Source organism: Hipposideros armiger, unplaced genomic scaffold (assembly GCF_001890085.2).
Source record: "Hipposideros armiger isolate ML-2016 unplaced genomic scaffold, ASM189008v1 scaffold_223, whole genome shotgun sequence".
NCBI lineage: Eukaryota > Metazoa > Chordata > Mammalia > Chiroptera > Hipposideridae > Hipposideros > Hipposideros armiger.
This window is the reverse complement of record NW_017731573.1, coordinates 2589681-2614332: the sequence shown is the minus strand read 5'-3', so window position 1 is coordinate 2614332 and position 24652 is coordinate 2589681. Positions and strand designations below refer to the sequence as shown.

Sequence of the window (24652 nt, the reverse complement as noted above, 5' to 3'; positions counted from 1 at the left end):
ATGGACGCAGGCACACAGGGATGGCCCGGAGTGGCCCACACTGCATGGCTACTCGCACTGCACAGTTCTGTCTTCAACTTTTTTTTATGCTACATACGTACATAACATCAACAGTCACATCCTATTTGTCTTATCCACCTTGGCTGAGGCAGAAAAAGGATAAACAGCAAATGCTTTTGCAACTATCCTTCTAAAATGTTAATTATTGCATCATTATGTTCGCTATTTTACTTGTCATGTACTATTAGAAGGTAACAAGGTCATTGTCAGTCAAAGATTGTGGAGATAATTAGAGCATCTATAGGTTAGCAGGAAATCAAATTGGTGCTGGTACCCATCAATGCCAAGAAACTGAACATAATTAGAGGGAAAATATGCAAAGGTTGAGATGAATAAAGCCTCAGGGATTAAATACTGTGACTGATGTGAGGGTTGACTTCTCTCAGTCCTGACATTGCAGATGGCGACATGAAAATAGGTGTATAATAGAAGGCAGTGAGGTCTGCCAGAAACAGCAAATCCACATTGATGTCGAGTGTCTGCAGTCTTGAGAATTGCCTGATTTGGAAAAACACAGTGTTTACCATGTTTTCCAATCCATTCGTTTTTCTTCCAGTGATTTTCTCGAGTCTGGAAATCAGGTAGTCACGTAGAATAGCAGAGTGAAGCAGCCTTTACCCAGCAGCCCCTGCTTCTCTCATTAGCTTTCTATCTAAACCTGCAGGGCTGGTCCCCCCAGGAGTCTTCCAGTGCCCCACACCCCCATGAGCCCATGGCACCCTCCAGTCACTAGCCCCGAGCCCCCGTTTCTGTTCACTTCCCATTTGTAAGGCATGGTTAGCAGCTACCACATCCTGCTAACCAGGATTGCTTTCCTTTGCTTTTTCCAGTAAGATACAAACATCTATCCCTACAGAAATTTCATCAGGTTGACACAATAACATTTAACGATTTTTACACCTTGGAAACAAACCAGGCTGTCGAGGATGAGGGAGAAGTCTGCAAACTGATGAGAGATGTGCCATGTCATTCAACAAGACACAGAAAAGGGAGAGACAGGAAGAAGCATCTGGAAGGTCTTAGGTAACACAGAACTGAGTCCTCAGAGTGAAATGCAAAGGAACAACCACGCAGACCGCTGCCAAAGACCCGAAATTGGAGGTGTCATCAGTGCAGAGAAAGCAGACGCTGAGGTCTGAGGTGGGCCAGGGCACAACGGGCGCTTGCTAACTTGGCCACACATACATCCTCTACAAAATCCCGAAACACCTACCCAGGACTTACAGCATTTTGCTTAGCACATAAAACAACAAGAGAACCCAGAACTGACTGAGTGGGACTCACAGGTCTACAGAGACTAATTGGCGGGTCACTAGCTAAGTCTGCAGGTGGCCACTGGAGGTCTGCCTTCTGTTGTCACTTGGCTGGGCTCAGGTGTTTCAGAGCCAGGTCTCACAGGTATGGCTTCTTCCCTAAGGTGAGGATGGCCATGCACACAAACAAACAGCTGAAAGCTTAGTTCACATTTTTTAATAACATGGCACAGTTTACGTTACACAAGAAGGCTCCGCTGATGAGAACATGCTGAAGATTCAGTCGCTTCACTTTTCTTTTCACATAGGATCTAGAAAGGACTTTATTACATACAGGATAAACGGCAAAAAGGTCTGTATAGAACAATCTCTTTACAATACTGAAAGCTACCACTACAGTTCCAGTGTACATATTCCTTGAATTTTTTTTTCCTTTTTAATTGTTGTCTTAAAAAACAAAAAAACAAAACAAAACAAAAAAAACAAAAACAAAAAAAAAAACACTGCACAACATCTGGAGTTCACAAAATCTGAAGCTCACAACTAAACCTTTAGTTTACTACTAAAATAGATCTCTCTGCTTATTAGAAACAATGGTCTGTAATTAACTTTTTTTTTTTTTTGCAAAAACAGGATAACAACGTCAGATAGCACTTTTAATATACTAGAAGACCAAATGGAACTAATTTTATTTCATACATATATTTTACAGTCCAGTAGACAAGATATATTGTATTTCTCTGCTAGTAAAGTCATATTCTCTCCAAATATGTAGACAAGAGGCTTAATGTGTTATAAAAGTATTATGAAGAGACATTAAGATCGATGCAAACTTAAAAACACACGCACACACAAAACTTTGTCTGCCACCTTCCACCCTCTGTAACTCTCCATGGCTGCACAGGGCTGACCTGTCACGGCTATTCCCAGACTTTATTACTGACTGGAATACATTGAGTCACATTAGGAAATGTGCACCTTAAACTCGTCAGTTATTGAATACAGTGAAAACATATCCATCATCTGAGAAAACTTGAAGCTTTCTTTCAGGATCTGTTTAGGTGTAATTAAATCTCATTACCAAACGAGGAGGTGTGTACAGATATGAAACAGGACACACTGAAAAATGCATGGTTCCCACAAGAGGTGTGTGTGAAATCATGTGATGGGTGGTGACGAGATGCTGGCGACCTGTTTGTGTCCCCTGATTTTGGCATCTGACAACGCCCGTCCTCCCTGGCACTGGTTGCTCATGTCCTCGTTACCTTTCCAGGGCTGCCCTCTCCCCCTGGGAGCCCACAAGCAGCAACTTCAGACGCAAAGTTTCAGCCTGGGGTCCAATTTGCAAAATAGGATGTTTCTCCATTTGAAAAAAACAAGCAAGGAAAACAGAGTCATATCACGTAAGTGCTTGTTCAGGGAAAATATGACCTTAAGTATGTTGTAAATGGATTGAAAAGGCTCCTTTGAGTTAGACGGGCTTTTGTGAAAAGCCCTAACATTCATTGCATAGTTGAAGGGTTTAGCTGTCTATAACAATACATGGGAACACAGCATAGCCACCTGTGTTCACTGATATTAGGTTTGCAAATAGCACATTTTAAGAAGTATTAATGTATTATGTTACTTAATCTTTATCTATTTACATTTATACAAAGTAAAGCTTTCATCTTACCCTTTTGCATATATGAACCCTTAGCTCGTGAAGCAACCTTTTTTTACATAGTATGTACACGGCTTTCCCTTCTCACCTGAAAGAGCTTTGCACGATGGATTGTGTGGATTGTTGTTTGCTTTCTCCCCAAGTATTACCACACTGGTGTGTGTTGTCATCTTCACTGTTTTGGTTCAAATCAAAAAGTTTTATACGAGAAACCGAGAGAGTTGGGACACGTGAGAACATGTGACTTGGCTAAAAGATCTGAAAAATTTCAACATATAATATACAAAAACATTTCAAAATCTGCACCGAGTCTATACATTTTTTACAAAGGTAAGAGTTGGGGGCTTCTCGCCCCCCAGTCTGTGTTAATGATGCAGGAGTTCTCGTGCTCTCTCTTTCTAAAGTCTGGCATCGTGTCGGGGTAGGATTTCTTCCTCTTTCGTGTCCTAGTCTCTCCTTATCGAGCTTCAATATCCTTCAGCGTGTGGGAAGGCGGCCTCTCCCTTATCTCTGCCGACAGTGGAGTAGTCCTTCTGGGAGAGACTGGGCGGCCCCCCAGTGTAGAAATGAGTGGGGGCGGCGCACTGAGCGCGGCTGTAGGAGGAGTCTTGTTGAGGAGTCCGTTTTGGTGCCCCGCGGTGGGGCTGATTCTGGGGTAGTGCATGCTGGGGAGTCCCGGAGTGAGGAGGCTGGGGTGGGGGAGGTGCCCGTCGAGGGCAGCCGGGTGCACTGGGTGGAGCCGCGTGTGCTCATAGTCCTCTCTGAGAATGTGCAAGCGTTCCCGCTCATCCAGGTGACCCCCTCGCTCGTGTTCCCGCCGTGGGTCCACAGACAGAGGGTGGTGATGGTGGTGGTGGTGGTGGTTATAATCATGAGGCTCCCTGTCCCTGAAGGAGCGGTCAGCTTCGTACAGCCGGGGAGTGGAGAGACGGTGAAGAGGGTCATTCCTTAGCAGAAAGTCCCTGCCCAGCGGGTCTCTCCTGTGAATGTCAAGTTCTCGGTAGGGATCCCTCAAAGGGTCCCGAATGGGGTCCCAGTGGAAAGAAGGGTATGGGAACCGTTCTCCACCCGGGATGGGGCTGATGCCCATGAAGGGGGTCATCATGCGAGTCCTGTCCAGGCTGCTGATGCTGTTCATGGGGTGAATGCCTGTCACCCCCACCGTCATGGGCATGGAGGCCAAAGGCCCCGGGTGCACACTGGAGGAGGAGCTGGGAGGAGGTGGCTCTGAGGCCCGGTGGGTCTGGGGGGCCTCCGGAGGGAGGTCGTGGTCCTCCTTGCGTTCCTCCTTCACCTTGACTTCTGAGCTCTTCTTGGGGTTCTCGTAGGCGGGCTCGCTCTTGCGCTGCTCAGCCTCACGGCTCGAGGTGCTGTTGGGCCTGGTGCTCTCCACGACCGGGGTCCGCACGTAGGGCGACGGCACCCGGGCCAGCTGCTTGGCCTCTTCGCCCACGGCTCGCCCCTCGTGGCTGTGGCTGTCCTTCTCGGGCAGGTGGCCCTCCTTCGTTTTGTGCTCCTCGGCGGTCAGGTCCTTGCGGGACTCTGAGTGGTCTCTCTCCCTCTCTTTGGATTTGTCTTTCTCGCGAGCCTCAGTGTTCAAATGACCCCTGATCTGTTCAGTGGAGCTGCGGGTATGTCCCAGGGTGCTCACCGGGAGGACAGGTGCTGGTGAAGGGTGGCTGGAGTGTCTTTTCTCAACACTTTCCCTGAGGAAGAAAGAGGGAAACAGGAAGCAAATGAAATGGGCTTGTCGGCCTGGCAAGGGGCTGCCAATGAAATGGTGGTGTGAGAAGAACTGGATTGGGTCTGGCAGCCGGACATGCCCTTTGTATGACAAATCCAGCCACCCTGACTTATCTAGACTGTAAAGGAAGCTTTAAGAGGGTGAAGTGCTGGGGATGAGGGTGAATGGGAGAGCTGAGAGAAGAGAATAGTTTGCTCTGTATGGAAGAGTCACGTGCCTCAATCAAGACCACAAAGGAAGAGCTTTCAGAAAGCCGAAATGGCCCAATGTGGTGAGTCGGTGATGTGGCCATGCTGCCCGTCTGACTGGAGTCTCAGGATCAGTCAGCGTTGAGAATCAAGTGTGAAGAGCACAAATGCGAACACGACTTTTCGCCGCACTCTGCAATACAGAGCCAGGAGGAGGGAGTTTACCGTGACGATGACCAAGCTTCTCTCTCCTGACATCAGGACAGACAGCTGGTTTCAGGGTCAAGGACGCGGAGACAGAGCAATCTCCGGTGCAGTCCATGAGGGGGTTTGAAAGGAAAGCACAAGCTCAGGACTTTTGGGTTACAAAAAGTACTTTTGCAATAGGAAGGATAAGAAAGCTACAATCCAATGAGGAGATTGAGAAAGCCTGTAGGAAAAGCAGGTCCACAGACACAAAACCTCATGAGGGAACCAAGAACAATCCGTGAGCGTCCGTGAATGGAAACACGAAAGAAGAGTTTTAGAGACCTGGATGGATGGGGGCTTAAGAGTACTTGGCAGAAAATGCAAAGCAACTGAATGACAGTCAGGTACCACGTGAAGAGGCAAGTCTTACGGGCGGCCCCAGACACCCGTGGGACGGTGAGGAGGCAAGCAGGATGCCGCGGGATCAGGGGCGGCCAGGCTCAGGAGAGGCGGCCGCAGTGGTGGGGGAAGGAAGACTCCCTCTACAACTCTGTATCTAGCCCATGGGCAAAAGCTAAGACGAACATCTTTAAAAGGAAAGATAAAAGAAGACTGTATTTTATTAGGTTTCCTGACTTTAATCCAAGAGGCCATTTTGACTCCATCAAGAAACATGTGACCAGGTTTGCTGCCACCTTCTGTTTTCTCTTCATTAACAGCCTGTGTAAGGAGAGTTCCTGGTCTAGGGGACGTCCACTTTAGGTGTGCCTCACTTGGGCGGTTTCTAGTTCAGAGCTGAATGTTATCAATAGTCTTCCCACTGGCTAAAAGATTTTTATCCGACTGCGTTGAAGGAAAATTTGTCTTTTTCTTTTATAAAAAAGAAATCAAGTTAGCATGATGGTCTATGATAAATATCTACTAATCTGTCACATTTAGAACCTGCAAAGTTGAATTCCTTTAAATCACTGAAATACACACACAATATACACAGTAAAGAAAAATGAAAGATTTGGATCACATTTGAGTCTTAAGTACCAAAAGGGAATTGTTATTAGGTATTTTCTGTCAAGCATATCTTGTGTATTCCTTATCAGTTCATTCAAAATGAAAATATCCTGAAGAAAGAAAAGAAAAAGGGACACGTCAAGAATGCTTGTGACATTCTTCAGAAAGAAATACCGTAAGACGTTTTCCTCTTTAAGGCTACTTCTGTTTTAAGCATGGGTTACAAAGTAGACATAAAAACGATTAATAAAATTAAGTATCCACTGGCAAAACAAAACCCAAACCCAAACTGCTTGTTGACGTTTCTCTAAATTTAGGTTAGCAAAACTTTATTAGTCATCTGTGAGCCCAGGATTTGAATTTGAACAAAATTTCAGAACAATATGATGAGACAATGCAAACATGACTTTCTAAAAGAAAACAAAAAGAAAGGGAGAGAAAAGAGAGAGAAAAACCTATGGATGATTCAATGGACTACACAAACTTGAAAGCAAATATGGTACTGATTCATGCTGTGTATGTCTGGTCCGAAGCCCCAACTCACTGTCTTTTAGACAAAGACTTTTATTTGGATCTCCTAATGCTCACAAGGCCTTGGGAGGTTCCACATGTGCAGCTGCTTCTGAGTCAGAACCCTTTCGCTCTGCTACGGTCAGGTGCTACGGTCACGAGGCACTATGGGACCAGAGCGGGGCACTGGGGATGTCGGGGCCTGGGTGCTGTGCTGGCCCTGCTGTGTGAGGACCTGAGGCCACAGGGCCAGCTGAAGCACGAGGCTGGGACAGGGAGGGTGGACAGCCAGTACTTGGCATAGAGCGGGCTCCCCCAGTGGGACTCGAGAGCGGTTTCTTTCCGTACCTTTCTTTGTCATCTTTACTAACAGATGAGTCTCGTTTATCTACATCTCTATCTCTGTCATGAGCTGCAGTGGGCGCGCTACGCTCCAGCTCCCCTGGCTTCAGCCAGGGCGGAGGGGTCGGGAACGACGGAGGCGTTCGGTGCAGCCGGTTCCAGGGTTCGTGAGGGTTGCTAAAGTTCTGCACACTGGGGCCATCCTTGTGGCCGAACATTGAGTTGGGTGCTGAAATGGTGAAGTGGAGAACAAAAAGGTTTAAGAGAAATTATATAATCTGCTGTAATGAAGGTACTTACCAAAAAACTTTTAACAGCATTCAGAGTTAAAATGAATACATATTATTGGGAGCTGGAAAAGGAAAGGAGATTAACAAATTCATTAGAGGAACACTTGTCCTACACTGGAGAGGTAGCTCACAGCTTTTTTACCAAAGGAAGGGGGAGATTAAAAAGGAAAGGGACCGAACAGGTGTCAAGGTCACCTACTTAAACATATCTGTACACGCAGAAGGGTGTGTTTTGATGGTGTGATTTAACGGATAATGCTCAGTTCAGAGAATTCAGGGTTACCCTCTACCCACCACAACCCTGCTAACACGACCAGTACTCTCCACAACTTTTGCAAAGTGAAACAAGTGTCACCAGATACCAGACAGGGCCTTGACCTAAACAGACGCATAAGGTCTCTGTGCTAGATGAAACTGTGATGGTTGCTTACAGCTGCATTTTAGGTCCCTGGACCTGGAGACTGTGATATGTGGATGGCATGAGAGAAAACAAGTTGAGTGTATTTTATTCACTGACTAAATAATGTTTAGAACGTTTTCCTATTTGAGGCAGACTTTGTAGTAGAACACCACATGGCCCTCCCAGATTATGGAGCACGATATGCTGCCAGCTCTTGACTCTCCTGAGCCTGCTGTTTTCCTGCTATTTTTCAAGGAGCTTTTCCAATTCAATCAATGCCAAAGGTGAGATAAAATTTAAAAGTTGTTTTCACTTCTAATGGGAGTTGTAGCTAAAGCTGTGGATAGTAGAGATGGAATGTGGATGAAACTATGAATTTAAGCAAACTTTTGGGAGTTCATTACCTTTCCTGAACCTTGGGAACATGTATTAACAGTGGGCTATCCTTAAAAAGGTGGTTTTGATGGAATGCACACTTACACCTAACTCCACTGTTTAGGCCTGCCTTTGCAACGATGCAACCTCAATTTATTTCCCAAGAACATTGTTTCCTTTACTCTGGAAAGGTCTTGGGCCATAGAAAGGTCACAGGAGATACACAGTCCAAGGAGGATTTAAAAAAATTAGAGGTACTCACTAACTGAAGGATTTCCAAGTCCGCCGAAGGCATTGCCACCCACTGCTGCTAGGCCCGTGAACGTAGACGGACGATTGAAAGGCTCTGCAAACAAGATTGGGAAGGAGACAGCTGTACGACTCTGCTGCATGAGGAACGTAAGAGCTTCCTGGAAGCTGGGGAAAGGGTAGGCAATCCTTGCCCTGTCCCTATGCAACCTGATCTGTCCCGCTTTCCTACCAGATCACGCAAAGGTTTTCACTGCACTTGGATTTAGGCATTGGGGTAGCACAGCATTTATAAAAGCTCATTTCTGGAACTGTGCATTTTGCCCCGTTTCTCTTTGGCTGGGTAGGGAACATGACTCAAGCCACGTGTTCTAAGATGTGTCCCTGCCCCGTCTCCCCTCTTCTGGAATGTGCTCTGGAGGCTCTAATGGAAAGGAAGTCAGATTACATCTTAAAATTAGCCTCTCAGTGATGAAACTCTGAAGGCTCACGTGTTACCACCCTGCTGTTGGGCGCACCATTGCCTGCATCTGCTTACAGAAAATATCCAATAAAGAAAGACCAGGAAAAAAGCAGGCACCTTTACTAGAAGAGACATTAATAGGGCAGGGAATTGTGAAGTGATTAAACAGCAATGGGTGGTGACTCTTCATAACACCAGCTTGACGTTCTATCCACCTCTAGGAGGTGCCAATGGACATGGGCCAACAGCTCCCCAACCTGCTCCATCGGGCAGGAGCGGGTGCCCTGCCCCTGGGTTCCCTGAGGGACCGAGGCAGGCTTTCCCCAGTGCACCATCAGTGCCTTCAGACAGAACCACTACGGAGCACAGATCCACTCGGTAGGAAAGTCTTCACTACCAGAGGTGCTGACATCCTGACAATGGCTGCCACATATTCAAACTTCTACAAGATCGCCATCACTTCCCTACGTAGTACACAAGGCATCCAGACTATGGCCGACCTGCCAGGAAGTGCAGCAGGAGTGCAGTAGACAGGTTTCCCAAAATACACATATCTTTTCCCACCGCTATGGGCGACTCACCGAGGTGGGCAGCAGGATTGAGGAAGTTGCTGTGATGAGGAGGCGGCCCAAAGGGAGTCCCAGTTGGGTGTGCAGCACCTGTAAAGTCACACATAATGGAATCAGGATCCCCAGAAAGCCAACTCCTACAATGCAACAGGCCTAAGGACCCCATGAGAGAATATGTTCAAGTCAGGACATAGCTACAGTCCACCCAGGCAACACATCGGGGAAGAAGAAACATGCTTGTTAGAAAGCAGGCAATAATAAACCACCCCCCATGGCTCCCCACAAGCCGGCTGGCCACCTCCAAAAGCAGGTGTGACTTTTTAAAGACACTGACACACAGTATTAGAAACCCTGCTGGGGGGTGGGAGCTCTATAGCCAAATAAGCTAGGAGAAATGTTAAGCGAGGTCCTTGTGTGAAGGACTAAGAGCCATGATCATGTTCACGGGCTCCCTTGTTCTCTCAGAGGGGAACATCTGGGCTTGCGCTATTTTCTTCATAGAGCATCTCGGGGAGCAAGTCGTTCCCTTTGAGAAACACAGTTCTGGAAACTGTACATTTTATAACTCTTGGCTTAGGAGCAGCTGTCATGGAGCTGCATATCTGGGCTGCTCTGCTTTTGGGCCGTTGCTGAGTCTCTTTTCCTAAAAAATGTGTTAGTTGTCACAGCCCCGTACTGAAGGACCGGCCCTAAGAGACTCACTGTCTGAGTGGGATGAGGTTATGGGAGACGAAGCCCTCCAGTCGCTCTCAATCTTCAGTGCCGGGAAAGCAGGCTTCCTCCTACGTTTCTGGACACCAGTCCTCTCGTAACTGGCTCCCTTAATCTTTGCCCACCAGGGAACTCAGGTCTAACTTTGTGGTCTTCTTTCCTTTGGCTTTCCCTTTATCCATGCTGCCTCCTCTATATTTTGCCTTCAACAACATGTATTTCTTTAAGATGCCTCAAATCCTTTTCTTGAAGGAAGTTGGGAAAGAAAAAGAGGGAGAGAGGCAGAGTGTGTGCGCGTGTGAATTAGGGAAAGACAATATTTCTAAGAGCTGAGGGCATCAAACTGGCTTGTGAATAGCAGCTGACAGCTGAGGTGGGAAGCTCACTGGGAAGCAGGCTTGGCTGTAGACAGAGGCTGGCCATGCTCATCTGAAGGAGCTTCTTTAGTTTATTTCAGACATTAGTGCCCAATTGGCAAGACAAAAAAGTGGCTGAATTTAACAAGTATGTGCAAATTATGCATACCAGTTCAAAGTTTCCCTACATAACCATTTAGGGCAAAATCTGATAGTGTTTACACTAGAAAAGATTACCTTCCGGACGGGAAGTAGAAACACGGCCTGAATGAACTATTCCACAATCCCTTACACGATGACTAAGTTCCTACAAACAAGTGTGAGTTCCTTCAGGAATGCAGAGTGCATGGAGGAGCACCGTTCCTCTGTTTCGGACTGTTGTTCCCCAGCCTGTGAGGAGGAGCCACACACGCAGGAGCACAGTTGTCCCAGTCACAGTGTCCCAGAATGGGAAGCACCTGAGCAGCAGAGATCGCTCTGCTCAGCCCTGATGGTGACCTCCTCCCTACGAAAGTGCTGAAATGCTACCCCGTCTGCACAGCGAGTGGAGCCCAGCATCCTCATTAGGTATTAGCAGTGTTGCCGGCAAGAGAGAAACTTGGCTGCGTACTGCCTGTGTCGTACAAGCTAATTAATGCTTCCACGAAGGCTGCAGCTTCATTCAGCCCGGGGCCCCCAGGGTGCCTTGCAGTTCCAGAATTATTGAAGCAAAAGAAGCCAATTCATCTGTTTGGCTCAAATGGAAGCCAGGGAGAAATCTCTCTATTTCTCTCCAAAAATTGCTCTTAGTGTAGCCCTGTCCCAGAGCCTGGGTGCCATGGTAACAAAGCCTTCAGATACGTCCCTAGACACAACCGATAGAGCAAAACCTGAGACCTTAGCAAATTCCATCTACCCTCAAGGGTGATTCATTTGCTTTGGCAACAAAGCCCATGAAAACGATGAGTTCTTGCAGTGTGGGTGGGTGTTCCTCTCTTCCTGAATGGAAGAGCCTTAAGTCTACCCAAAATGAGTCTTGGATAAAAGCCTGGGAAGGCAGCAGGCAGGATAGATGTAAAACTTGTTCCCTGAGGACGAGAACAGAGAGCCCCTTGGTGATCCATGTCCAGGAGAAAAAATTCCACTTAGCACAGCGGGTGTGAAGTTACAGAGCCGGTTACCAGAGTGAGCTCAGTGGGCTCGCTTACAAGCATTGTTGAGTGGGGCCCTGTGTCAGGTGCTGTGCACCAAAAACAGCTTTAGAAGAGACTGAATGCTAAGGAAACTGAAACAGGGCTGTTCTCGTCTGCCTAATATTCCTTGGAGCCACCGTGTTTTGTCTGGATGTACCTGGAGCAGAAGTGTGGGGGTACCTGAATCCATGACCCTCAGCAACCCACCCGGGCTTCGACACACCTAAGAGTCACTCTGTAGTGTGCATGCTCACAGGTCAATGAGCAGATCTCTTGGGTACTTTCCACCCTGTGGCCTAAATTTCCTGCATCGTTCCAATCACCCAGGGCAGTAACACTAAGTTCTACAGCAGAGGAAACCAGCCACCAACGGACTCACCCTCCCCGTCACAGACCATAGCACTGGCAACTATTTTAATCATACAGTTGATCCTTGAACAACGTGGGAGTTAGGGGTGCCAACCCCCTGCGCAGTTGAAAATCTGTGCATAACTCCTGAATCCCCCAAAAGTTAACTACGAATAGCTTACTGTTGATTGGCAGACTTACCCATAACATAAACAGTAGATTAACACATATTTTGTAAGTTATATTATGTACTGTATTCTTATAAAGTAAGCAAGAGAAAACAAAATGTTATTAAGAAAATCATAAGGAAGAGAAAATACATTTCCAGTAGTGTGTGTATCCACTAAAAAAATCCACAGTTGTGTGGACACACAGTTCAAACCGTGTTGTTCAAGGGTCAGCTGGACTTCTTTTCCTTCAGACCCTCAAAACACAGCATTACTGAGCATCATGGTGCAAACCTACTGAGTGCTTTGTGGGCACTGGCAGAGAGGGCGACTGCATCCTTACAGAAGTCCTGGCATTGTTTCCTTTCCATTTGCTCTTGCAAGCAAGCTTTTTGGTCTTTTTTTCAATAGCATTTGACGTGCTTGTGAGTTATACTGGCTTAATATGGAAGCAAATAATGAGCTGAAGCAATATGAGTCCCCTAAGGGAAAAATAATCTTTTTTTTCTTCTTTAATGAAAGAGGGCATATCAATGAAGGAGGGCCCATTTCCCTAGATGTGCTGTGATGTGGATTTGCAAGCTGGCATAAATGGTGTTTTTTTTAGGGAGTGATTGAGTGGTGGCCCAGAGCACAAACAGAATTTGTTTAGCTGCCTGAGAACACCACTTCCCAGCTCAGCCCTGCCCCCGCTGAACTCACCAGCGGCAGAGAACAAAGTCGAAGGCCGTGCCAGGTCATGGGGGTGGTGGATGGCTCCAAAGAGACTGGGGCCTGGAGGACGGCTCAGGAACTCAGGTTTCAGTCCAAAGTCCAGTTTATGTGGGTCTGACTGCATCTGTTTCTAAAGCAGCAAAGGGAAAAATAAAAGATGACATCCCAAGAGGAATGGCAGGGAAGGAAGACATTAATAAAGAGGCTGAGACAGAGAGGGAACCGTGAAGGGTGCACTTGGGCTCGGAGCCTCAGTCAGGTTCAAGTTTATGAATGCCATGAGAACACAGCCACCCACACACCATTTAACCCTCAATGCCAGAACAGCCGGTCAGCCTGAGAGGTCAGTGGAGCTTGCTCTTGGGCAGTATCTGCTTCCCAATCAGAAATGTCAAGTGGCAGAACTAGTGTTTGCTCTCTGAGGCCACATGGTTTAAGGAATGAAACCATATCCTATTGACTCAAACCACCATCCCTCCCAAGTAGCTGCTTCTTTGCTGTAAAGGCCCATTTTGGCAAGTTTTTAAATGATAGTATTTTAAAGCTCATTTTATTAGGGATTCTGCGTGAATAATCTTCTGTGGAACTTAATTGTTTAATGACTCTTTTCCATACTCTAATAGATCACAGTATATTAGTAACCGAAAGTTATAAAGAAATATTTACAAGCTAATTTTCTTTTTTTTAAGGTTTTTTTTTTTTTTAAATTGGGGAATTGGGGGAGTAGTACAAACTAATTTTCAAATGATCATTGTTCCATATTAAAAACAAAACCCAGAAACTAAGTAGGGATGTCAATTTAACTGATAGGGGTCTTTTCTTTACCTACTATCCCCAATTACTTAAGCAAGAGGAGATCCAGGCAGACCAGTAAATCACTGAGAACCTCTCTCGTGAGGTCCTTGCCATCACCTGCAGTCACTCCTCTCATTTACGTATCCACCCTGAAGCTAGCCGGTCAGCCTGCCCTCCTCGGAGGCTATAGAAATTGGCTCCTGACCGCTTCCTGAATCTTACCCTAACATAACCCTCTCGAGCGACATGCTTTCAAAGTTGCCCCACCTCCTTGTTTCTCAATAGCTTTCTCTGAATCAGCTTTACACCCCCTGGGACAAGCACCAACACCCACCGGGGGCCTGCAGTCCGAAGCCCCGAGCCTCCCTTCCCTTGCCACCACCTCTCTGCTCTCCAGACCCCCACTTCCTCACAGCCCTTAGCCTGTTTCTGACTCTCCCACTTCCAATCTCTGAGAATCATCTGATGCTCTCACTCAGTCCATTTGGCTCCACTCCATCTCAGACTCCCTCATGTTTGGCTATAAATGAATTCTTGTCCCGCTGTACAGCAAGTCAGAAGGTGGCATCTGATCCACATGTGTGAGAGCCAGAGACAAGTCTGCTATTCCAGCCTTGCTGAGGGCAGAGCCCACTCATCCGTCACACCTATGGAAAATGAAACCTACCTAGGCAGCTAGGCTGGAAGCAAGCCCTCTTGGAAGCGTACGGCAGGATCGTCATTTTTTATGCACACACTGCGCCTCACTAGTGAACTCCTAAGCAGCTAGATACCAGGGTATATGAGTGCCCTCTGAGCCTGGCACAGTAAGGAGCCTGCAAGGCAGTAGGCTCTCTCAATAAATATTTGGTGAGTGACTAAAAGAATGAGTTAATGAACGTTCAAGGAAATGGGGACAATGTAATTTCTGCTCAAATCGACAGGGAATAATGTCATCAGAGTCCCACTATAATGGAATAGTCAAACCCCCAAACAAAGCTCCTAATTCACCATAAATCTATAAAAATCTTTTTAAATTTGGTTGCCAAATTATTTAGTGCTTATGTTGCACGGTACACAGCACAGTTCCATTAACCACAACTTAGGTCCATGAAGCAAAAGGGAGCTTGGGGATTACAAAGAGTTTGTTGGAAAGGGAAGATGAACTGCTACCTCATGTGGAAGGTCTTCCTAATTGAATTGGGAAAATGAAGGTTTTAGTCACGGGGGACACTTTCATGGAAAAGAAGTTGCCAAAGGGGCATAAACAACGTCCTTCATCACTTTTAACCAAAGGAGTTACAGGAGGACGTGTCTTACCCACCGTTCCACTAACCACATCATCCAGAACAGAAAGTGAATTGAACTGTCAAACTCTAGTTAGCAATTCAACGCACACACATTTCCTAACCAAGGGTGGGAACCGTTAAGGCTGCTAATTACACCTTGCCTAATGATGAAGTAAATGCGAGCAAAACTCACTGATGGGATGTTACCAGAAAGAGCAGGTATTTGGCACCAAAGCAAGTATCTTAGTGACCTCATTTGCTGAGGTTGGCTTTTTAACTTTTAACTAGGTTGGTTTTTAAAAAATCAATGAACCATGTTTTAAGAAAACACTGTTCTCCCTCCATGTTTATCACTTTCTTTTATTATTGTCATAATGAATCCCAAATGCTGTTAGGACCAAAAACTTATTATTGATAACATGGATTAGTTGAAGCTCATTGGAATTACCTGACTGGTCGTTTTCTCCCATTTTTCTAGGCACAGCTACACAGACTGTAAATATCCAGATTGTAAATCTGGTCTATCAGTTCCTGAACGCTTCCCTATTGCACCATAAGGCCTGGGAAAGCAGGGACATGTTCATCTCTTTGATGAAATCAGGTGAAAACGGAGATCATCTGCGGAGGGTACAGTAACTGGCTAGATGGTGGTTCTGACAGGTGTTGACTGTATTCTAACCTCTGGCGCTGGTCATCAGGAGGACTGATAAGCATGGAAAGGTCACTGCAAACCAAATATTGCTTCTAGAAGTCGTTTTTAATACTATGTATTGCAAATGCAAGTGCCATAGAATTATCTGGAGCATAAATTACTCGATCATTTTCCAAAGCCGTAAAATGAAAAGAATGCACCAATTCTTATAGGAAAGACACTTCCATGTGTGGCTCTTCCTGCTTGGCTCCATTCCACCTCAAACTCCGTCGTCGCTCGGCTATAAATAAATCTTTGTCGCACTGTACAATCAAGTCAGCAAGGAGGCATATGGTCTATATCTTTCCCCCAAACCTTTATTTTAGGAGCTAACCTATATTTAAGCTCTTTAGATCAATAAGATGACAGAAATCATTTTTTTTTTCTAAAAAAGAAAGGAATATCAGGGTCTCAGTTTGCTTCTGTTTTTGTCATTTTGCTGGTGGTTTCTGGATTAATAGTAAGATTTCCAAATAGCTTTCCCAAGAGACTTGATCCTTCCAGTCAGTGGGCCTTCAGAATCTGTTTAAATGCCTCCTTAGTTGGGAGATCACGTACCCTCGCGACCCGGTCCCCATTCCCCCAGACTAGGAGGGCAAGACTGACCTTGACTTTCTGTTGGTGGTGGTAGATCTGCCAGGCAATATGAACATGCATAGCACACCACTTCCCTGGTTTCTGGAACAAGAAAGAGCAACATAATCAGAAGGAAGACCTTTCAGAGAAAACTGTCTTCAATTTCCCCAAAGCTTTCAGCAGATTTTTGGCCGCAGAGCTTTTTTGTTTAACGAAACAAGAGTGTTTTGTACCCTCCAAGTGCCTTCTGTCAGCAGCTCTCCAGTGCCCAGGCCTGAGAGCGCCACAGTCAGGGAGCCTGAGCTGGCGGCTACTCCTCAGAAACCCACACTTGACAAGGACCTCCCTGGTTACCAAGGATAGATGGCAAAGCCCGAAGCCCACTTTGTCTCTTCTCTCTTTCTTTTCTGATGCCAGTTGGCAGATTTGGTAGAGTGGGAAGCCCTACTTAACAAATACGGCCATGCTACAATACAACCGGCTGTTCAGAAGAACTAATTAGTGAATGTCTGTGAATCAGTTCAAAGCAAGTGAGAGTCCAGAACCTGTGCAACCTCCCCCAGCCCTGGCTTTTGTTAGCCACCAAAGCAAAAGAAAGAAATTCCACATTTTTATGAAAGCCCAGTTCCCTATAAGAGCTTCACAAAGAGTCAGCTAACCATTTATGTTGGTGGGCATTGTTCACTGCTAAGTGAAAAAGGGAAAGAAACAGAGAACTCATTCCTTCTTACTCTCTATGCCAACTTCCTCCTCCACTCTCAAATTATTTCACGTCTTGCTTTGAGGGTGTAAGGAGGGTAGAGACCATCTCTTGCCATTTCATTTGTATTCTTGCTACATAATCTACCCCTAGGATAGGCACTTCTGGATTCTATTAAGGAGCTGATTCTGAAATATAGACTTCAATCCAAGGCTGGGGTCAGTATTCTTCTTCTGTAATGAAATCAGGGGTAGCTGAAATCACCTAAGTGATGACACAATTGTCCTTTTTTTCCCCTTTGAGAAACGGAGTTATCTGATTTTACATAGTAGAAATAAGTTAAGTACAGCAGGAGGTCTACTATCCATCCATCTTCCATCCAACCACCCATCTCCCACCTTCCCCAACCAAGTCAGTCAGCATTTATTCAGAGGTCATCTGCTGGCCACTCTCCAGACCTCTCAAGATGTTAACAAACCAATGCTTCTAGTAACCCTTTTCTGCACCAGAGAAGTGGGTCGAATGGCTGTGACCCGTCCGCATCACTTATTGCAGAGTGAGGCAGCCACGAGTCACAATAAATAGACCCAGATATAAATTTTCTAGGCACAAGAGAGACAGAACTCAGTAAAATCCTAATTTCAGCATATAGCTTAATTCCCCGCTTCCCTTAACTTCCCACTAGTGAAGCCTTTTACCACAATTGCTATTAAGAGACTCTGACTCAGTTGAATTTTATCTGTTAGCTTTACCTCAATAGCTTGGCTTCCCCCAACACTCAAAGCACAACAATTTAGGCCATTTTCAATCACACTACCTGAGAAACTCAATCCAACAAAAATGTCAGTCCGACATTTTTAGTCCAATGTTTCTGTGGCTTGTTTCCTCATAATGGATTTATATTTTTAACCCACAGGGAGTCAAACAGAGGTTGCAAAAACAGTTCTAGAAGAAGCTTTCTTACCCTTAACATAGGTCTGAAAGGATCTGTCAACTGTGAAGAGAAAATGACAACTTGGTTACATGCCTGTCACTCAAACAATTGCTCTAATTAACAAATTTGTAGTGCTTCATTAGGAGGGGAAATTAAAATGTTAGAATTTTACTTTTAAATGAAGCCCTTTTAGAGAATAATTAACCCATTTTCACACTATCAAAAGTGCCAAGTGTCCCCTCCCCCGCTTCACAAGCCTTGGTACATCTACACTGACAAGCCCCCTCTCCCCCACGAACAGGTTCAATCAATAGCAATTTGCCCTCTGGCAACATGATTTGCTCACTTTACACGTCTGAGGAGGCCCACTATCTTGAGCAGCCTTTCCAAACCACACTGAGTGGGTCTAGGGGAGACCCGCCACTAGACCACAGGCTTATGTGTAAGGCTGGATGCTAAGGAGTACCTGGGGAGAGGTGTGCTTTCTGGACAAACAGTAGAACTAGGCTGTCTCTACCAATGCCCGTAATGTGAGGACTGTACGCTACCGAGAGGTTATTAGACATTGTAAACAAGTTCACTAGACATCATAAGGATACTTACATAGTTGAGTCATTTTAAACTTCTACCTAACTCTGGTCATCAATTTCTGACTGCCCTTACCCAGGGAAAAAGACAATATTGTAAAAGGCAATCATTTTTCACATTTACTACAAAGATGAATGTAAATAACAATCAATGAGACAAGATTATACCTATTGTGTGACTTTTCCTGTTTTGGAGAGTAGGTGGAGGTATACATTATGAATAGGTAATATAACCAAAGCATAATGGATATTTTATTTAGCTCTAAGTCACAGAAGGATTCCTACCACAGTGAAAGCGGAGGGCCAGAATAGCTGTGCGGTTCAGAGACTTCCTGACTCCAGGGAAGTGAGGGATGTCCTGACTTCCAGGAAGAAAAGCTCTCAGTGCTTTTCCATTGAAAACATTTTGCAGCTATTTCTTTTGTGTGAGAGAAATTAAAGGAGCTATAGACAAAGACGGGCTGAGCAGAAACCACCCAAGCTTGCAGTGTGGAATTCCTGACCTTACAGACCACAGCCATTACTCTGTCCTCCCACCAGCAAGTCATTCCCCTTGAGTCATATGGCCACAGAACAGAAGCACAGAAGAGATTTCATGTTCTAAGAGTAACTGGCATTTTCTTCCACCAACTAGAAGGAACAGCTAAAATGGCGGCTCGCTCAGACGAGCTTCGGAAGGTGCTGCCCCATGCCAGCACATGCCCCTGGTGTTACCTGAGACCAAGCCTGACTTTGCACGTACCCTTGGGTCCTTCTGGAGCAGAGTGTGAGGGACTGTCCCAGGTCGAGCAGCAACATCGATAGGGTTGGATGTCTACAAGTTAATTAGACCACAGCTTAGGGAGTGTAAAACGTGACATGAAAGCAGGCCCTTTCTTTTATTCCACATTACAGAAGCCAATGTCTTTTCCTGTTTGTTGCATTCTGGCATACAGGACCTAACATGCATTTTTCTCAGTGATCACACGTGCTCTTCAGGAAGATCCTCTCCCTGTTTTCTCCAGGGACCCTGGCCAGAGACTGCCCTCTGTAGCCCTGGCATCTAAAACAGAGAGGCGGACCGTGCCACATTCCACTGCAGTAAAAAGCACAGGACCAAAGAGAAAACCAACACGTTCCCCTGCTACCCTGAAATCCATCTCCTCCAAGTTGCCACAGCCTGTCACTGGGTTTTCTGCTTCATCACCAAACATCCCAAGAAGCCCTTCAGTGAACAACAGTGTAATCTGCTCGATCAGGTGCTTCTCATCAGAGTAACTGAAAGTGTTTCACAGACATTAAGCCAACTCTCTACATTTTAACTGGCAGACAATACCCAGGAATTACACTCAGTAATCTCTCATTAGCAGTGGAGATGCGACAAGAGAACCTAATTTAGGGAGCGCACAGATCGCCTGTTAAATGATTGCTAAGGTAATTCTGCTTCGTCTTTCCTATTCCCACACCGTTCTTAAGCCTCATTAATAACACGAACCTGATCTGCAGGCTTTTGTCCTTTGAATTACCCACAAAAGCAACAAAAAGCCTATTTTGGGCAGAAGCAGTCACTTTCTAGTGAGGGAAGGATTCAGAAACTTTTTCACCAGGTATTTTATTTAAGAAATCACAACCTCTAGGAACCCCTCACACCAGGAAGTTAACTTGTGGGGAACATGAGCTCAGGTTTAGGCACAAAGCTTGCCTACATGGAGAAGAAAAAAAGAAAGAAAGAAGAAAAGCAATCAGCTGCTGTACAACTAACAATTAAGCTGGGGTTGTTAACAGCCTGATTTGCATACATATGAAGAATTCCACTAATGAACCGCAATCTACATATTCAATCAGCAAGACGGCCTGGAAAGACCTATTTCAACACCAGGAGAGACACTTTCTCGCCCAGATGTAGTTTTCTGTGTGATTGGATAATTGTGAGTGAGGGAAATAGTCTAATTTATTAAATGACCTACCAGTCTGTTTGGGGATGCAGGAGAGATTTGTTGCAATCTAGAGGGGACAGACCAGGCTCTGAGGGAGTAGTGAAGAGCAGCTGGGGGGAAGGGGTTTAAAGATCACACCCTTTCATCCCTAGGAAGGAGGTGTTTCACAAGGCGATGGTGAAAGCCCTGTGTATATACAGCCTGGCCATAAAGTGCAGTGCCATGCAGGTAAGTGTGACTTCTAAGGTGCAGCCATCCCATCCCTAATGCTTTTTAATTTCTTTTCCTATTTCTAGTATTAAAGCAACAAGCCTTTGGAAATGTAATATGTGCTCATCCTGGGGGACTCTGGCCCAGAATAGGTGTTTTGACTTAGAAATGAGATGGAAAATATAAAAAGAAAACCAAATCACACACAGTAAAATTTCCTACTTTACAATCTGAGAATGCTGACTAACATGGGAAGTGCATTTCGCTTTTCTGTAATACGGGGAAAGAGGGGTTGTAGCAGATTTAGTCACACAAAGGCAGTGTTCTGAGAATCCGTGCGCAATGGTGACCCTTAGAGGTAACTGTGGCCCAAGTTTAGCAGCGTAACACTGACTAGGTAGAAAAGGATGTAGTTATTATACAGGTAAAAGGTTAACTTCACACTGGGATGTTAGTAAGTGATGACAGAGCCTTGACCTGGGTGAGTGTGAGTGTGGGTGAGGGAGGGGGCACTGGGTGAGGGAGAAAAGGGTGCAGGAAAATGTGGGGCCCCATCTGCAGGGAAGCCCTATCTGCAGACACTTGGGGCTGAGGGGGAATGAGGAAGATGAAGAGAAGCATTTTTCCTTTCCATAATTAGAAGGATGTAGTTTTAGTTTGGAACGTTTTTCCTCCCTTCTGTTAAAATCAATAAAGGCTCAGCTTTGCATCTTCTCTAAAACTGTAAACCTCAAGGACAGCTTGGTACGATATATCTGGCCTTTCACACCATTCCTGACAAGAAGATGATGTCCACAATACTGGTGGAAAACTACACAAAGATTCTGATATTTTTAAAGAGCACAGGAACTCCTGGCTCGACTGAGATTACATGGGTAGTACAAATTGAAAATTAATTTTGGCTGAGGTTTAAAACTAGATGGACTAGAAAAAGATATTCTCACTGTAATCCCAGTGGTCACTTTGGATCAGAAAAATTATAGGCGAGAGCATGCAGAACCCACTCGCACACCTCGCCAGAGGCCCCACGTATAAACACGCATGTGTGTTTTCACTGTAAGGTTTCTTACCTTCGGCTGAAATGCTCCTTGTAGTGAACCAAAAGGGCCAGTGGGTGGAATCATAGGGGGGATGCCCGATACTGCAGGAGGATAGGAATGGAAGAGCTGTGGCCAAAGATGGAGACGGAAAAAGCTTTTAGTGGGAGGCAAATGATATACTCCAATTCCCTTCCCATAGAAAGACATCCACATTAGCAGCCAAGTAATCTCAGTTTGATGCTATTAGTCAAAAAGCCATGATGAAATGATCACACAGATGTGCCATGAATGCTTAACTTAAAAGCTTAAAAGTAGTTCAGAATCAATCAGCCAACAAATGATGTCCCAGATGAGGACATCATTAGAAGGGGAGCTTTTCTAATTATTAATTGGTAAATCAGATAAAAGTCCTAAACGGTTGGAAATTTTAATGCATATCAAAAACAGGAAGGGTGCTGAGCCAAATAAGATGCCTAGAAAATTACACATTAATTAGAAAAAAAAAAAAGAAAAGAAAAAGGGGGGAAGAAGAAGCAAGTCTTGATGTGTTTCTGGATTTTACACCATTAAAACTCAATTACTACGTTTAGGTTTTTAACAGTTTGAAGAACTGAGAAAATATTCACAATCCTTGCTTCGTTAGGTTGTTCTAGAAGTACAGTTCCAGAGGACAATTTAATTGTCTCATCTAAAATGATGACAAATATTTGTGGAAGGGTAAAATAATGACTCAGTATATACTTTCAGTAGAGCTACCCATTTTTCTATAAGGTGGACAAATTCAGTGGAGCTTATTCAAGCCAAGCCCTTGACATGGCAGTCTGAGCACTCAATGAAGGGAGAAGAATTCATAGTTTATAGAGGACACAGTGGAGGAAAGAAATATATGGCAGTCATGAAAACAATGCAACACGTTTTCTTCCTAAAAACTTAGTATTCCTGAGATTCTACTGCTTTGGTTCCATCTGCTTTGCTCAGACCACCATACAGGTATTTAAGTAATGTGCTACCCATAGGGTTGCATAATATGTTAAAAATATAATAATAACTCAAGCTTTTCCTAATAAGGCAATTATGTCAGCTATTTCGAGACAACGACTGAAATCCACATTTCACAATCCTGTTTTCAAAGCACGTTCTTTTTCTGTTGGTCTTTATTTCATTTTGCTCCCTTCAATGATGCAGCAAAGTTTTTTCAGACTAATTGATATTGAACTAAATCCACTTAAACAGTGATTGCAAGCCAAGTGCCCTCATTTAAAACTACTTTTAAGTCTAAAATTGTGTTTTAGATACTTGAGTGCATTGCATCTTAATTCCCCTTATAACGTCCTAATCCCCAAAGCAGGGAGACTAAGTACTTCGTGTATTATCTGCTATAACTAATAATATGAAATAATTCTCCCAGAGTACTCTATGAAGCAGAGTAATTAAATACATGCCACACTAAAACACACTCAAATTTCTATTACTCTGCCTCCAGGTGGGTATTTTTCCTTTAATGTTTTCAATAAAAAACTGCATGTTCTCACCATTTTCCTTTTGCCTGCTTCTGTTACTGACCCTCTTAGAATATAGCTGACTAGCCCCCTTGTTTCCCATCTTCAATCTCGAACTCTGTGTGGAACGTGTATAGAAAAAGGCACTGCATTTGGTCCTAGGAAGTAAATCCGAGTCACCTGTTGAGTGCCCTAAACTTTCTCTAAGATGATTTTGTGAGCTGGTCCTTAATTTAAATTAGCAAGGCATAGAAAAAGAGCAGAAATTTGATGATTCTTAAGATGGTGTCACTCATGGGACAGACCCAAAGAGGAAACCCACAGGTCTACTGGATTTTCACTTCTATTTAAAAAATGCTTTTGTATCATAGTACCGACTGAGCAGACCTGTACGGGAACAAGGTGGGGGCCCCAGCACTCAAATACACTTTCCTCTTCCCTTTCCAAAGAGACCTTCCTCATGGTACTTCTGAATGTCTCTAGAGTAATTCTTCATTGAGTTCTACTATTTCCTAGTTTTATTTCTCAGCTACACTCAGGACTAAAACAGCGTCTAAGTATCTGTTTCTAAGTATGAATGAATTCACAGCCTTGGCTGATCTATTAAATAGCCTTCTGTTCAAATGATAACACTGTCCAAAAATCAAAGCAAAAATAGTTAAGTATGGTGAGTCAATGTGGCTACAAGCAATTATTAATCTTCTTCCTTCCTGGTTTCATTTAAAAATATGAATAAACCACTGAGCAAAGAAACTTGCAAAATTTCAGGTAAAAATGATGCAGTATTCACTCTATAATCAAAATTATCATGGTAAGATGTTCAAGGTCTTTGTAATAAAAAGAAGTCCTTGTCTTATGAGGACTGAACATAAAACTTAAGTTGGTACCAATTTAAGTTCCAGACCATAGTCTTATAATTGCATAAAACAAGTATTGTTTTTTAAACGAAGAACGAGTTTAAAGAGAAAAAAATCATACATTTCAATTTTAAGACCTTGTTTTATTTAAATGTCTTTATTTTCAGTTGTAGCAAGCTCAGGCGAACTACACCAGCCAGGTAGGTGGAAGAGGGCTCTGCATTTCGTTCAGAGGAAATGAAAACCTGGCTTTTTGAAGAGTTATGAATCAAAAAGATAAGAGACTTCCGATTTGGAAGGACTCATTCACATTGAATCCCAGGAATTCTGTGGTAATGACATTCTCCTGAAGCTGATTCAAAGCAGACACCCCAGTTTGCAGGACAGACGCCTGGCTTTCGGTGAAGTTCAACTTCGCTTTCAAGTCTTACGAGTGCTTATGATCTTTTGATTCAGAAGATGATACTGCATCTTTACCTAAAGCAAACGTCACAAAAGCAAGCATCCAAAGTGACGAGAAGCAATGGGAATTCTTGCAAAGATAATTAAGAAGAGCTGCTAGTCATGGACTGGTCTGTGGTGAAAGCACACAAAATGGAAAAGCAGTGACATTGAATGTGTAGCATGGTAAGGAGACTCACACTGTGCCGGTAGAATGGGTCAACTTTTGTAGGGTATTTGTCAAACTGTAAAGGGATCAAAGCAAAAGCTAGTTACTTAGAGAATCTACATTTCTGTACACTGCATCAGTGGAAGCTGCCCTAAGCATGTGGCTGGTCATTACGCTGCCATCAGACTCCACAACCTC

The 24652-nt window shown here is 44.6% G+C and overlaps 1 protein-coding gene across 6 annotated transcripts in view; it reads right to left on the bottom strand.

The window, feature by feature from the left end:
• Positions 1-1515: 1515 nt before the first annotated feature.
• AUTS2 (activator of transcription and developmental regulator AUTS2) overlaps positions 1516-24652 on the bottom strand; it is a 1181390-nt gene continuing 1158253 nt past the window's right edge. For 5 of the 6 annotated variants that reach the window (XM_019654461.1, XM_019654460.1, XM_019654462.1 and 2 more), the window contains 10 exons: positions 24486-24530; positions 21519-21614; positions 19065-19136; positions 17766-17795; positions 16132-16203; positions 12760-12901; positions 9316-9393; positions 8285-8368; positions 6964-7186; positions 1516-4682 (listed from right to left, as the gene is read on the bottom strand). In XM_019654461.1, coding sequence (XP_019510006.1) covers positions 3434-4682; positions 6964-7186; positions 8285-8368; positions 9316-9393; positions 12760-12901; positions 16132-16203; positions 17766-17795; positions 19065-19136; positions 21519-21614; positions 24486-24530 — 2091 coding nt within the window. In that variant the 3' untranslated portion in view covers positions 1516-3433. The remainder of the gene's footprint in view (positions 4683-6963; positions 7187-8284; positions 8369-9315; positions 9394-12759; positions 12902-16131; positions 16204-17765; positions 17796-19064; positions 19137-21518; positions 21615-24485; positions 24531-24652) is intronic. The other variant, XM_019654464.1, reaches the window with a different exon arrangement.